Here is a 15,810-nt window from a genome sequence, read left to right on the forward strand (position 1 = left end):
ATCAATAATAGAACAAGTCAATTGGCGCTCATTTAAAAGGCCTTCATACAAATGCTAACTGTATATGTGACAAGCAATGTTTAAAGGAAGCCTGTCGCCAGGATAACATGTTAAAACAGCAAGACAGTTAGATAGGTTAGGTTCACCTAAATCTAATGCCTTTTTCACTATGAAAATTCATGCCTCTGTTGCTGAGATATTCATTTATTTCAGAATATACAAATAACCCCTTGTTTACATCTGCGTTTGGTAATCCGTTGGGGAAGTCCGCATGGGATCCCCCCCGAACGGAATACCAAACGCATTGGCAACAAGCGGTGTGCAGTGAAAGCACACGGACCCCATAGACTATAATGGGGTCCGTGCGCTCTTCGCGAGCTGCTCACATGAATCATGCGGACATGAAAGTAGATCGCGAAGTACTCTTCTGTCCGCATGTTCCATGCGGACACCGCGTGGAGACCCCATTATAGTTTATGGGGTCCGTGTGCTTTCACTGCACACCGCTTGTCGATGTGTTTGGTAATCCATTCGGGAAGGGGGGGGGGGTTCCCATGCAGACTTCCTGAACGAATTACCAAACGCAGATGTGAATGAGGGGTAAGCAGTTTGGAACACCTAGGTTGGCTCTATTGCTCCAAACTACTATGCCCTACACTGCTTTAACACACCCTCCTTCCCACTCCCTCAAACAAGAGAGGGGAAAGGAGGGCGCATTAGAACAGTGTAGGGTGAAGTCTGAAGCAACAGAACCGCCCTCAGTGCTCCAGATTACTTATTTGCATATTCTGAAATAAATTAATATCTCTACAGCAGAGACCCAAATTATCATAGGGAAAAAGCGACAAGAATCAGGTGAGCGAGCGTGTTGCTAGGTTAACATGCTTCCCTTTAATATGATTGCTCATTCTCATACAGTTGTTGACAGCTCATCCCCTATTTAAGCAAGCGTAAAAGCTGTGGCCAGCTGATAAGTCTTAACGCATATGTCAGCTGTCCTGTTTACATGGGGCAGTATTTTTGTGAATACTCATGCGCCTGAATGGTACAGATGTAAGATCACATGACAACGCAGGGGTTTTTGTAGTCTGTTACTATGGAAACACATCTGCAAAAGAGCTGTAAACACAAGATGGTGAGACTTTTTGTAAAGTTGGTTATATATTATTTCAAATGTAGTCCAGAAATAAAAAAATGGTTACAATAGTCGGCATATCCTATCAATAAAGCTTCTCACTGACGTTTATTGGTGTTGATAAAACAAAAACTATATATACAATATTCTACAGTACTGACGTATATAAAGCACTACTTTCCCTACCCTGTCTTCCTCCATCTTCTTTCTATAGCTTGTGTAATGTTTCCAAATAGCATGATATTTTTATCTCATTCTGACAAGTAAAGTACAATGGAAAGTAGCATATACATTGTCAGCAAGGAAAAACACGCGAGGAATACAAATACAGCCTGGAGCTCCATCTTATACATCTTCTTAAGAAGTATGCTTATAAAACACGCTAAAAAAGGCTTTTCTATATTGTGTTGCGGTAAGTCTCCTTTAATATCCAGGCAGCTGAGCTTTGCAATACTCACTGTTATTTGACTGTATGTATTGGCTTTTGCAATGGAAAGAATGGTCCCTTCATCCAGAGTAATTATTTTGGGCCTGGGTTTAATAATCGGTTCCATGGAAATAACATCTTTATCCAATTTAATTTCGTCAGAGAATTCTCCAGCTGTAATACTGGAAAGACTACAAGTCATGGTGGACATACCCTACCAATATAAAATATATATACATAACTTTATAACTTATTCAACATGCAGGATAATAGATCTTGATATTTCATGACGTACACATTATGTCACATAGCACAAATAAGCTAAAAGTTAGTAATTAGCGTCTATTAAGGTTGATGTAAAAGATTACAAAAAGGTTATTTTTCCCCAGAAACACTGCTACCCTTGCCCATGTGCTGTCTCAGGTATTGCAGCTCAGCCCCATTCAAGTAAAGGGACCAATGGACAATAGTTAAGCGGGTGCTGTAAGAAAACAAGATAAAAAATAACTTTATCTGTTAGGATCACATCTTCCATCTTGTATTCTGTCAGCCATCTTGTAACCTTTTTCTTATATAAACTTTATGAAAATGTCTGTTTAGAGTCTAAGAGACCCCTTTAGGGGATAAGGCGTGTGGAATGTTAATGGTTGGGTTATAACTCCTTATCTGTTTATGGTAAGGGTCTTATCTTTGAGGGTGTGTGTAGAATAACCTGTTGACCGTCAGACCAGCATGTGATCATTATCTCTCTTGCTGTGATATACATCTAGAATTAGTGTAAGATGTTGGTTTACACATAAATATTTTAGATTCTTCTTTATGCCATGAGAAAGGTCATCCCAGGTTGGAGTGTAATAATGAGATGCAGATTACATCAGACCATATCCAATAGTCATGTGCCACAGCTTATGTTATAACCAATCATGTCAAGTCCAACCTGCTTTTGTCTGTATAAATGCTACTCTCTGTAACAATAAATAAGAACTCTTTTGATACACCACCATCTTGTGTCTTAATCAGTTCTCCAGGCCTAGAAGAATGGCTGTAGTCCATCTAGGCCTGTTAATTAATTATTTAATTTGGAGCTCTGCAACATACTCTTATGAGGACCATTTGATGTCCCCAACATTATCTAATGTGGTTTATCTAATTTTGCCAGTTTTGGCACATGCAACGTGAAGCACGGTGTACATGTCGGAAGTATCTTATGATGACAAACCTAGGTTTTAGGGATGTCAAATAGGACAAAAAGCAGCCAAACAGTGTGACTGTTTTTGGAGAGCAACATCACCGTCGAAATATAAAATAAGAGATCATAATGGAGATAATATAATGCTGGGGCCACATGTTGCAGATTTTTGGTACAACTTTTTCTACAGTTTTTAAGATAATGTCAAGAGTGACTTCCAAAGCAATGGAAAGAAAGCTCTTATACTTCTAGGTCATCAGTATGTGATCTGTGGGAGTTCAACTCCCAGACCCTATAGAGACCAGCTGTTGCAGCAGCCTCTGGCCACTGAAAACTGCTAGTGGAAGCTGTAGGTGGCACATCCACCACTGTTTCAGTTCAAGTAATAGCAGCAGTGCTGCAGTTCCACAAAACCACCACTATGCAGTGGATGGGATGCCGCGTTGTGCCTATTACTCTGACAATCAAAAAAACTGAGTCCTGATTTCTTTAAAAAAGTGAATTAACATAGAATTTTAGTCACAAAGACCTAGTGAAAAAGAATATAAGAATTTCCTTTAATTGTTATTAACCTGTTATTTACCTAAAGGTTATTTATTAGACTGCTTTATATGCACTACCTGTGTGATATATTCATACTCCACAATGTACTCTGGCAGGACCAGTTCGGTATCAAACACAAACCACTCACAGCGGCGTAGGCTGCAGTCACATCTGTCATGTGCCCCAGAAGAACACCTTTCTGAAAAAGACACAAAAGCAAGTTAGGCACTTCATACAGCTGTATACCTTGTAGAGGCAGGGTTTTATCACAAAGTGGGATCAACATAATGTGGAAAGTTTATTTTATTTTATTTTTTAAAGTAGAATTTCATGGGATTTATTCACATCTGTATTTCATGTATGAATAGTGTCCACATTTTCATGGATGGATCCATTTATTTTAATGTATTCATTTGTCCGTTTTATTACAGACTGTGGGTAAAAAAAATAATAAATAAAAGAATACGCCTCTAAGATCCAAAAGCTTTTATAGAAAAGCTTAGAAGAAAATGACTTCTGGATGCTGTGGGAGTTCGATGAGTGACTGCATCATTCGCATTGTATTAGTATGCCCAAGGTTAAATGGATATGGACACAACTGAGTCTCCTCCAGAAAACAGCATCCATTTGTTGGCCTTATTTCCCAGACTAAACTTGGTCATGTACATAGAACTCACTGTATCATAGTCGTTTTTTCTGCAGTGAGCTCCAAACGGTTCAATCACCACTATACTACACCTTTATGTCACTTTAGTACAGTAGCAATTGGGCTGTTTGGAAGCTCACTGCAACGTAGCTGACTATGATACAGTAAGTTGTATACACATGGCCGAGTTCTGTTCAGAAAATCTAGCCCACAAGTGGACTGTGTTTCCTGGATGGGATGCAGTAGTGTGCATGGCCATTAAGACATGAAACCTTTTGTCGAAGTGTATGGTGTTCATGGTCTTTGCCATGTTTATGCTTGTGATCATTGTGCTATCACCTATACTACTGCCCTCTGCAGGCAGTCAAGGAAGGTTCTTGCCCTCTGCAATCAAGGAAGGTTGGTGTTCTGTCACTTTACTGATGCAAAACATACGGTTGGGCACTATCTGAGTGGTTAATGAATACAATACCAATACAAGGTAAATTCCAGAATTGACACAGGAAGGTGACTGTCATCACTCCAGGGTTGTAAAGTGTTGTAATGCATTTGTATATAATTAATGGTTAAAATCTCACCATCGTCTGAAGAACACAAAGTGCCGCTGTTCAGTGTCAGAGGTCTGAAGACAGAATTAGCATCCGGATAACTAGCAGGATTAAGAGGAAGAAATTCTCGTGCTTGAACACTATGGCCAAGGAACACTTTACAGATGACAAGTTTACCTAAGGTAACACAATGAAAGAAAACTGAGAAAGTATTATAATGAACATATCCTGTCGCCTAAATGTCACAAAATCTGGGATGCCTACACTTTGTATGATTTTCCCACCCTGACACAGCTCATTCCCATAACCAATAACTTTAACTATAGACCAGTTGCTCTTCTGCCTGATCATATGGCCCCAAATGTCCATTTCTTGTACCCATCCAAGGAACACTTACTCGCCACTTTCTCGCCAAAACATCAGTGACTTTTTTTTAACGAAGGAATAGAATAAAAAAGGAAAACAAACAGTACTTATCTCTCTGATTCCCTGCCGCTTTCACTCTGCCCAAGACCCCTGCTGGTCTCTACATCCGGGACCCTCAAGTCACAGCTACAGCCAATGCTTGAGAAGCCATTTCCAGTGTGTCGAGAGGAAGCAGAAAGTAGTAGAGACCAGCAGGGGTCTTCAGCAACCTCAGAGTGAGATAGGCAGGGGATCAGTGAGGTGAGTATTCCTTTTTTTTTTTTAACTAACCCATTCTGAACTTTAGGTAAAAAAAAAATACCTATAAGACAATCCATTTAAGTAGTAATTTAAATTGTTAGTTGTAACTTTAATGTTGCTGTTTTTTGTTAATGTGATACATGGCAGTCTGAGACTGATTCTTTTTGTACTGTACAGTTGCGAACTTCTGCTCTGGTGGCTTCTCCTGGGTCTCTTCCAGAGTTCCGCTGAAGAGACAGATTGATCTCAGTGGTCAGGTGACCGCTGAGGCCAATCAGCAGTATCAATGAATCTCCAGAAGAGACTCGAAAAACAAAAACCCAATCTGCTTAAAAAGTGGTTACTCGCGGAAACCTGCAGACCCCATACACTATAAGGCTGAGTTCACACAGAGTTTTTTGGTCAGGATTTTGAGGCGGAATCAATGGGAGCTGGTCATTTCTTTTTTCCGTGAGCGGTCTGTTCTGGCTTCCGGAAAAAAGAAGCGACATGCTCATTTTTCGGTTCAGCCTCGGACGTCCGCCTGAAGACACTCCCTCCCGACTAGGTCCATTCATTTGGGCCTAATCTGGAGCAGAATGCCGCAACTGGATACCGCTGCACTGCAATCGCAGCTACTGTTTTTTTGGTCCGGAATCTGAGGCGGTCTCTGTCTGTCTGAACTCAGCCTAATGGGGTCTGCCCAGTTTCTACCTGATAAATGCAGAGAGAAAAGCGGATTCAGGGACGGAAGCCCCGAAGGAAATCCAGGCTCAGTTGTGAACCTAGCCTTAAATGTGCTAGAAAACACATCAAATGTATTATATATTTCTTTGGCTCATCTGAGCAGAGGGGGTAGCTTAGCAGAAATATGGTGTTTCTTAGCATGAAAGAGGCATGGCTTACAATGCACATGAGGAAAATTTTGGCACATAATCAGATGACCAACAGATGGTATTACGTTAGATGAGAGATGCACCAAATTTATAAAAAAGCGTGAACAAATTTCATACACTATGTTCATCTTTAGACTGCCTGGTTTAAGTTTACACTATTTTAATACTAGTCAGGAATATTAACTCAGCTCAGTAATTCAGCGAGTTAAACAAAGTCCTTAGTAAGGAGGAAGCCTTTTGGTATTTCTGTGCTTGGGGCAGCATGAATGTGCTGACAGACTCCCTTTAGTTTTTCTCATAATTGGGTTCAGAGCTAAATACAATTGTTATTTTAAATGAATGTGTGGAAATCATTGTAAGTGATGAATAGTATCTGTAATGTATGATTGGAGTACATTGATCGCCATAATACTGAGGACATTGTAATCAGATGATTGAAACTGACAGCATGTATTTTTGCTTTCCAGGAAATGCTGAAAGTATTATTAACATGTTCATTGAACCAAGCAGTTGTGTCAACCTCGGCTTGTCCCACGATTATTCTCTATGTGATTACATGGAATGTAATTCATTAGTCGGGCAGACCTCAACAGTGCATTCACTGGGCCATCTATCATTTAGTGTATCAATTATGTTTTCTTGTAATTAGTTTACCATGTTTAAAGACTTCTGGATCATAATGATTTGTCTCTCGGTTTGTTACTTGCTCCAATTTAGAAGTCTCATAAAATCCCAAACTGTTGGAAAGGAGAACAGCTTCTTCTTGTTCCTGATCATACAACTGTAGAAAACACATTATGACATGGTAAAGAAGAAGACAATTGTGAATGAAACGTATTATGGTGAAGGCAAGACAGAGGATATGTCACAATTCTGAAGCTTTTCACTAATTGCAGTCATAAAGATATGACAGACTCTCATGGCTCAGGCCAGAGCCCTTTTACTGCCTGTCTAAACAGCAATGAAAAAAGGAATGAAAGGGAGTAAGGGTCAAAGTAATAGCTCTCACAGTGAAAAACTGAACCAAGATCAAAGGTGTTCTCTTGCATGTTCTGAAGATCTGATTTCCTGACAAATTTTCAATCCAAGCAATTTGGATTCAGTTATGAAGGTGTCCATTAAAAAACCAAACAAACAAAAAAAACGGTCACCTATCATAACAGACATTAACGGACACTAAGGGCGGTTTCACATCTGCGCCCCGGTCTTCATTTTCAGTTTCCATCTTTTACCAACAGGAGGCGGAAACCCGGCAGACCATATCCGCCCGTGAGCGTTTTATGGCCTCTGCGGCAAAACCAGGTTTTTTTAACCAGACACAAAGTTCTGTATTTCCGACTTTGTGTCTAGTTAAAAAAAAAAAAAAAACAGTTTCGGTGCAGAGACCATAAAACGCTCACGGGCGAACACTTTGCAAACCCATTCAAATGAATGGGTTTGAAACATGACTGTCGGTTTCCGTCTCCTGTCCAATTTCTTGGGCAGAAGACGGAAAGTGAAATTGGAGACCGAGGCGGAGATGTGAACCTGCCCTAACTGATGTTAAAAAAACCACACACATTAGCATCAGTTAGTATCCTTGTTTATACTCTCTGTTTTTTTAAATTCTGTTTTCTTAGCATGCGCAGAAAAAAAAACAGACACAAAATAATGAACGGTAACTGATGGCTATCGGTTACTATCCGTTATAAGTCCATTACCCATAGACTCCAATGTTAAAAAATAACAGACGCCTGATATACATCAGGAATCCGTTGTTTTTTTAACGAACACAAAAGTCCTGCATGTAGGATTTTTTGTCTGCAAAAAAAGGGGACGTGAGTGGGTGTATAACGGACATACGATAAAATACCACTGAAATCAATGGAAATTTTAATGGATTTGTGACGGTTCTGCTAGTGTCCGTTGCTAAAATCTTGTAACGGACAAAAGCAACGGACAAGACGGTCACCAGCAATGGTGGGAACGCCCCCTAAATCTCCTCACAATGTTTTATATCAAAAGAAGGATATGATTTATGCATTAGGGAAACTAGAATTTAAGAAAGTCCTAAGAAAATATTAGAACATTTTTCCACACCCTTGTACTGAGCTCTGAATATTCCTTTCATTAAAATGAGTAGGCCAGAGCCCAGTATATAAAACCAGGCCTGCAGATAGATACGTTAGGGTTACATGATTCAGACTGTTATTTTCCCTTTGTAAGTCGGTACCAGGCTTGCTGAGATACAACCTTTCTTATCAATATGCAAATGAGCTCTTTGGAGCAATGAGGAGGTGGTCAATTACCTCTTTGGAGCAATGGAAATGCCCTTGTAGGTTCAAATAACTTGTTCACATATTGACAAAAAATGCAATATATTGGCAACTGGGGCAGTGATTCACAACTGGAAATCACAGTTTTATTAAGGTAACATATCTATCTGCAGGACCGGGTTGATATGGTGAGTTCCGGTAACAGACTCCCTTTAACAGGAAAGTAATGCAGTGTGGATCTCCTTAATGTAATGTGTAAGAGACCTTGTAAGAATGGTTATAGAGGTATATATATATATATATATATATATATATATATATATATATAAGATGCCTAGAGGTAATGAGAATTGAAGCGCTATACTGTTAAGCTATCCTATTGGTGCCACTAATAGAAGGAGAGAAAGTGACTGACAAGACTCTTCAAAATGACAGAATGATCAGTTCACAGTACCCTGGGCTTTACACCCAGATAACTTATAGATACTTTTATCTATAGAACAAATGTCATGACCTCATCACTCCTGTCACATCTGTTAATGTTAATAAATATTTTTCTGCTTCTCTTTTACTCTTCCTGGAAATGTATGAATAAATGGACAACTGGGCTCTACCCCTAGAGGAGAGATCTAAAGGAAAGTGTAAAACGTATACAGCAACTAAACCACCAGCGTGCCTTGTCAATCCACCTTTACTTTGAAAATGAAGAAAAACTGAACAGTTTGTATCATACTGCAGGATATTGTAGCTCAAAATGATATTTTTTACCTTTCTGACCTTAAACCCATCTTCAAGAATTTGAAGGAGATTGTTCTTTTCAACTGATTTGATGGGGTCTAAAGTATAAAACAGATATTCTAGCATTTTCTTGTAGTTTCTGCAAGAAAAGGAATAATAGCAATGTAAATTAGTATTCTAAAGTTGTTAAAGGGCACTTCCACTTTTACAACAATTGATCTAATGTGTCTCAAAATGAAAAAAAAAACGGAGGCCCACAGTTTTTGTGCTGTGTAGTTTGACCTTCTGCCACGTGCAATTTCCTGCTCATGCCTCTTCTTGCTAACCTACAGACCGACCATGTAAATCTTCAGTGGTTTGACAACCCTCCGGGATTGTCTGGAAGTCTTAGGTAAAAAGTGATGCCCAGCAAGTCTCTAGAACAACTGTTTGGTAGGTGTGGACACTAAATACACTGCCAAACTGAATATTACTCCAGCACTGATCAAGGTGTATGCTGGTAAAGCTGAGTGACTACTGAGAGAGAAAATTAGGGCAGCATGTTCAACTATGTGCAGGACAGGATCGTCCAGTGCTATGGTCAGTAGTTCTGTCATTCCTACATGAGCACTTTGACTTCCCTCTTTCTTTTAGGGAAATATATGCAAAATAGATTTATTATTATTATTATCCCCTGGCCCTCTTTCTTTTAGGTATACTAAATGAAAGCTATTATGATTTTTTTTTTTTCCAATTTACAATTAATTTCCTTACTGTGCAAGGAAGATTATAATTATGGCATGGAAATGCTCTGGCATACTCTCCCTTCAACAGTGGCTTCAACGTATTAATAAATATGTTCCTATATCAGTTACTGTGCTTAAGTAGGAAATGTCCCATAAATTTGAAAAAATATGGTCATGTTGGCTGGAGATGACCGAGACTCCTACTTCATCGGGTATATGTCAAGTGCTGGGGGCAGATGGGGGCTCTGGGCGATATGAATGGTGTATAACTGTGTGGTTGTTACTTGTTATACATGAGATCTGTTGCGCTCCAGAGCGTTGGAAAGGGGGACTGGAGTCTGACAAAGCATCGGGGATAGATCAGTATGCTTTTTTTTTTCTATTACAACCAACCCTATCTACCCCAGGAGTTGCTCCAAACCTTTTAATAAACCACCAGAAACAATAAAAAAAAGGAATTTGTCTTTATGAGGAAGGGGGTTCATTTCATTGCGGTCACCTTTGTATGGCCATGTTATTTACATGCTGGTACATGGTTCTGTTATATTTGACACATTGTTAATATATATAATTTTTATAGCATACCTTTTTAATAAAGGAGTAAAGGGAATACGGTAGAAGAGACAATTGTCTATCATTGTTAGGTATTCTAGATATTAAAGGGTCGTTTAATTACTAACTAATCCTTACCTACACAAAAAGAAATGTAAAAAAAAAAAACTTAAGAGGAAGAAGTCAAACAATGATTCAGATGTAAATTTTGAGCTGCAGAATACATTTAATGCCTGTCTCTACAATGAATATAATGACATAAGAGCCTGAAACCTACGCTGCGGCAGTGCCATCTTCGTTGTCAAGGTAATCCTGAAGTCTTTCCTCAAACCTGAATCGTAGAATTCGATTGTGCACTCTGACTATTCGATTTATTTTCACTCCAGTGATCCCGAATGTTTTAAAGTTTGATGCACAGAAGCGTGATAAAATCAGATCATAACAGGACTTGAACCTGAATAAATTAAATTGAGAATGTGAGATTCCAAGAGATCAGAGACAGTGAAGCAGAAACAAAAGGCAAATAAGTGTAAAAATGTGACAAATGCAATGGCTGTAAGCGACAGCAATAGGTGTATGTAAATGGAAACTCAGTAATATTTTGCCTCTGTCTATATACAATAAGGTAATGTGAATTTACAAAAACTTTCTATAAAGATATGTTTATACGGAAGCAATAAACAATGGAACAGCACTGCAGTACCTACTCTGGTCGCTATAGTTTGTATGCCAAGAGAACTCGCAGCTCACAGTAAGTAAACTTTAATGAGAGCATTATTGTCTCAGTACAGGTGAACACCAAGATCCAGGGTGTTGGACCCCAACAGATCAAATATTGATGGCCGCTCCTGTTTCAATGCAATGCTTACCTCATCTTTCAGTTGTGGTTCCAGTTATGAAGCTTACTGGGTCTCTGCTCATCTCTACTTCTACTTCTTGGACCCCGTCAATGTCATAAAACTGTCAAAAATGAGCCTTTCTTTCCTTGATGTATTCCCCCCATTAGCATATGGGAAGTATGGGACCCCCATTCTTGTGATGGGCAGGAGTCCCACGGGTTGTATCCCCTTCTAAAAGGCAGTTATCCCTTATCCTAATTACCATTAAGCTCTCATTATTGCTTGAATAGACGACATTTCTGCATCCAGAATGAGACAATGTAGACTTTTAATATCTTCTACATATACAACTTTCAGATCCGCAATGCATTCCTCTATCGGACACAACAGATGAAAATATTCCAGTAATTATCTACAGTACTTAAAGTGAACTGTCATGAACCAGGCTTACCATGAATCTGATGGAGCGCCTTCTTCAAAGCGAACATTCCCTACGGTTTCAAGTTCTGTCTGTAAGAACTGGGCCAAAAGATCAAAGCTCTGTTCCGTCCTCACAACTTCCTTCTCATGCAGAGCATCAATCCTAATACATTAATAGGATAAAAGAAAAATAGATAAGAAAAGATTATCTTTTCCTCAAACTTCTTTTAGACCTTGTTTATACATATTGCAATACATATGTGTCAGTAGGGTACAGTATTTTCAGTATGAATACCTGTCAACTAAAGAGTGAAGTAAGTCACTTGCTAGTTGACCTGTTATATTTGACATCAGTTGATCTGTTATATCCGACATCTAATATGTTTTTGGTGCAAATGAACAGCCCAAAATAATCCAAAATTAGTTGGCATAAGTAGCAGAGAAGTGTATCACTTTTGCTCCAAATCTATGATACAACGTGCACCATATTCAGACTTTCACCATCTCCGACATTTAATAGCTGCTGATCCACTGATTCTGGAACAGTTAAGAGTAAGTTCACTCGGGTTTTTTTGGTCCGGAACCTGAAGCGCCAAAATACGGGTAGCTGTGACTATGGCGGATTAAGCCCAAATGAATGGGCATAGTCGGGAGGGAGTGTCTTCAGGCTGATGTCGTGAGGCAACTCCACCTGAAAGAATGAGCATGTCGCTTCTTTTTTCCGGGAGCCGGAACAAACGGAGGGGCGTTCCCAACTTTTAGTAGCTGAGACTTTCTTCTCACTGACACAATCTAAAGAATGTAAAGAAATACAGTGGGATGAACAATGATCTCCCCACTTTACCAACTCCTTTTTATCCCAATCAAAAATAGGGTTATAGAGGTTCAACCAGGGGAGCCCCAAAATGACATCAGAAGACAAATTTTCCATAACAAAGAAACTTATGACTTCAGTGTGTGTTGAGCCCACTTGCAAAGAGATTAAGGGGGTTTTGAAAAGGCCCATACCCCTGACCAGTGGAGTAAAATCCGCAGAACTAGAGCCATGTTCACACAGTGCAACCAAAAACTCAAAGCAAATTATCAAACTGCGCACGCCTCCTGCGCCGCAGCATGCGATCAGAGGGTGGCGTAGAGACACGAACAGGCAGAGATGTTACACCTATTATACGTATACAGAAAACACCAGCGTTTCTGTAGGTATATTTGACATGATGCAATTTACAAAAAAATGCAAGCGTTTTTGAAAACACAGCTTTTCCACTGCAGATTTATTTCTGCAATGCCTGGATGGAATTAGCTAGAATCCAATACTCTTTGCAGGTAATGTGAAACACAGCGTTTTCGCAACATGGGGCCCTGGCCTAAAAAGATTGTCCCAAGATAATTTTTTTTTGTTTGGATAGGGTAGATATAAAAAAACAAAAATTCCCCCCAAAAAAAACATACTCACCTGTTCTCGGTGCTCCAGGTGAGTTTTATTTTAAGCCAGGGAAGGTGAAAAAAGTTTTAAAAAAAGGAAAAAAAAAACACAACATACTCACCTCCAGTGTCTCCCAGCACAGTCCGGTCCTGTAGCTCCCATGCTTTCTCCTGGCAAAAGTCGTTACCACTGGTCAGTGGCTTGAGGAAATGGACATGAGACATCACAGCCACCAAGGCCTTTCAGTAACACGAGACAACAGAGTCCCAGATTCAACTGCGCTGGTAGACACATGGAGCACCAGGGACAGGTGAGTATGTTTATTCATGTTTTTTCGCCTTCCCTGGCCTATTATAATTTTTTTTTATCCTAGACAACATCTTTGAGTGTTAAATACTTGCAAATGTCTACTTTACACAACTTACTCCTCCACTCTGTGAGTCCAGAACTGTACTCTCTGTTTTAAGGCATATAACTTTCGATATATCTGCTCTTTCAGGTCTGTGTCACTTTTCTTGCTTTCTTCCTTGTCCCATGAGCTAGATTCCTCTATAGCTTTCTGCAGTTCAATGTGATCGTAAGATCTAGAAAAGTTTCTCTGGTACTTATTTGATGACTGTAGGGCATCTGCGGGCAGGTCCCCTTCTAGCTATAAAGAACAGATAAATAACAACGTGTACACCATTATACAGTAGTAGTAAGACAGTAATAGATACAGAATAGTAATACAGTAAATTTGTAACAGCTCAGCCTGTTCTACAATGTTGATCCAGATGAAGACAATGAGGAGGAAGCCAGTGTTCCTCATCTCAACGAAAAATTCCATCCTGTCCCAAATATGGGAGATCATTTTTATCATTTAAAACGCTTTCAGGCTAAGGGTGAATTCACACTGAGTAAATGCTAGCTTATTCTGAACGTAAAACACGTTCAGAATAAGCGGCGTCTAAAGCAGCTCCATTCATCTCTATGGGAGCCGGCATACGAGCGCTCCCCATAGAAATGAATGGGCTGCTTCTTTCACTCCGAGCAGTCCCATTGAAGTGAATGGGGAGTGCCGGCGTGTACGCTCCGGCATGAGCAGAGCTTGCCGTACATGCGAGCACATCCCATTCACTTCAATGGGACTGCTCGGAGTGAAAGAAGCAGCCCATTCATTTCTATGGGGAGCGCTCGTATGCCGGCTCCCATAGAGATGAATGGAGCTGCTTTAGACGCCGCTTATTCTGAACGTGTTTTACGTTCAGAATAAGCTGCCGTAAACGTAGTGTGAATGCACCCTTAGGCTGAAACACAATGCTTTTGGTTGTGGAAAAGAATGCCGGGTTCTACAGTACCATCAAAGTGAATTAAATTTTAGGCAATCTCATCCACACATTATGGAAAAAAACACTATTGAAATGGGCATTTCAAAAACGTGCAAATTTTTGAAAAATGCAGCATGTCGATTTCACCTGCAGAAATGATAGATTTTTTTTTAACATAAACTAATAAGGGGTGAAGAAGGTAAAAATGAAAAATGGAATTTTTGCATTTTTGCTGCACCACATTTCTTACACCACAAGGTAATTATGACTGGGTTTCAAAGTATACCAAGTTCATGTATTCATGGTCATATTCTTTGGCAACTGATAAGACAACAGACTGTCATCACTAAGATGATCAGAGAAAATCTTTAAAAGGATTCTACCATTAAAAATCTTCTTCCGGGGGTTGGCTTAAAACTTCTATGCCTCGGGCAGCCGCAGTCAGCCACAGTATTGTAAGCGGCCATTTTCTTGTGGCCGGCAGTCATGTGCAGTCAGCTTTGCCCTAGGCCCGTTATGTTTGTAAAAATGCTCAACTTTTAATTATCTACAATTTAAAATTGTGATTTTCATGGGAAAAACCTCTTAAGGCTAAGGCACCACTGGGCGGAAAAGCAGCAAAAAACGCAGCGTAAAAAACCGCAGAGAAAACGCAGCGTTTTCTTTTTTTTTTAAATGTAGATTGTGAGCCCCACATAGAGATCACAATGTACATATTTCCCTATCAGTATGTCTTTTTGAAATATGGGATGGAAATCCATGCAAACACGGGGCAAACATACAAACTCCTTGCAGATGTTTTTTTTGCCCTTGGGGGGATTTGAACACCAGGACTCCAGCGCTGCAAGGCTGCAATGCTAGCCACTGAGCCTCCGTGTGGCCCCTAAAATGAGGCGTTTTCTGTCGAAGAAAGAAAAAAACGTGCATGCAAATGTGTTTTTCATCGCGTTTTTCAGTTTTGTGCTGTGGAAATTCATATGAGTTTTCTGTTGAGTTTTTCAGAAAAAAAAAAAGTTTAATTAGAGAAAAGTATTGACCCACCTTACTTGTAAATAATGCTTTAATACTTACAGTTTTAACTTGGAAAAGAAGTTTTTTCATTCTGTCCTGATGTGTTTGTTCCAATTTGATCTTTACATTTTCCAGTTTTTCTAATTCTTCCCTCAGTTGCCGGTGGACTGTCTTCATACGCATGTTATAGTACATCAGTTTTTTCATGACTGTAGACTATAAAGAGAAAAGTTAAAGGTGGTTACAAACAGACACATCACTAATACCACTGAACAATGTTGGTAGGTTCAATTTCGCCCACAATACAGCCCTCCAAAATATTAAACAGGAGTCAGAAAATAAAGCACTTCCTGGTTTTGTGACAATACAGTGGGGGATTTATTATTAGTTTTAAGACAGTTTTCTTCCATAAAAAAGATTACATTTTTTGCACAAGCCTTATTTATGTTAAAAAAACAACTAAGGCCTGTAGTACTTGGACTGACCATGGTCATGTTCATAGGGGTCAATG

General features: G+C 39.5%; 1 protein-coding gene across 1 annotated transcript in view; it reads right to left on the minus strand.

The window, feature by feature from the left end:
* The window catches only part of LRRC9 (leucine rich repeat containing 9), an 88,218-nt gene that overhangs the window by 44,902 nt on the left and 27,506 nt on the right, over window positions 1-15,810 (minus strand). The window contains exons 8-16 of the mRNA XM_075282719.1: window positions 15,360-15,515; window positions 13,407-13,630; window positions 11,590-11,721; window positions 10,577-10,753; window positions 9,053-9,161; window positions 6,684-6,810; window positions 4,519-4,665; window positions 3,372-3,493; window positions 1,594-1,776 (exon numbers count right to left, since the gene is read on the minus strand). Coding sequence (XP_075138820.1) covers window positions 1,594-1,776; window positions 3,372-3,493; window positions 4,519-4,665; window positions 6,684-6,810; window positions 9,053-9,161; window positions 10,577-10,753; window positions 11,590-11,721; window positions 13,407-13,630; window positions 15,360-15,515 — 1,377 coding nt within the window. The remainder of the gene's footprint in view (window positions 1-1,593; window positions 1,777-3,371; window positions 3,494-4,518; window positions 4,666-6,683; window positions 6,811-9,052; window positions 9,162-10,576; window positions 10,754-11,589; window positions 11,722-13,406; window positions 13,631-15,359; window positions 15,516-15,810) is intronic.

The sequence above is a fragment of the Leptodactylus fuscus genome, chromosome 7 (assembly GCF_031893055.1).
Source record: "Leptodactylus fuscus isolate aLepFus1 chromosome 7, aLepFus1.hap2, whole genome shotgun sequence".
Taxonomy (NCBI): Eukaryota; Metazoa; Chordata; class Amphibia; order Anura; family Leptodactylidae; genus Leptodactylus; species Leptodactylus fuscus.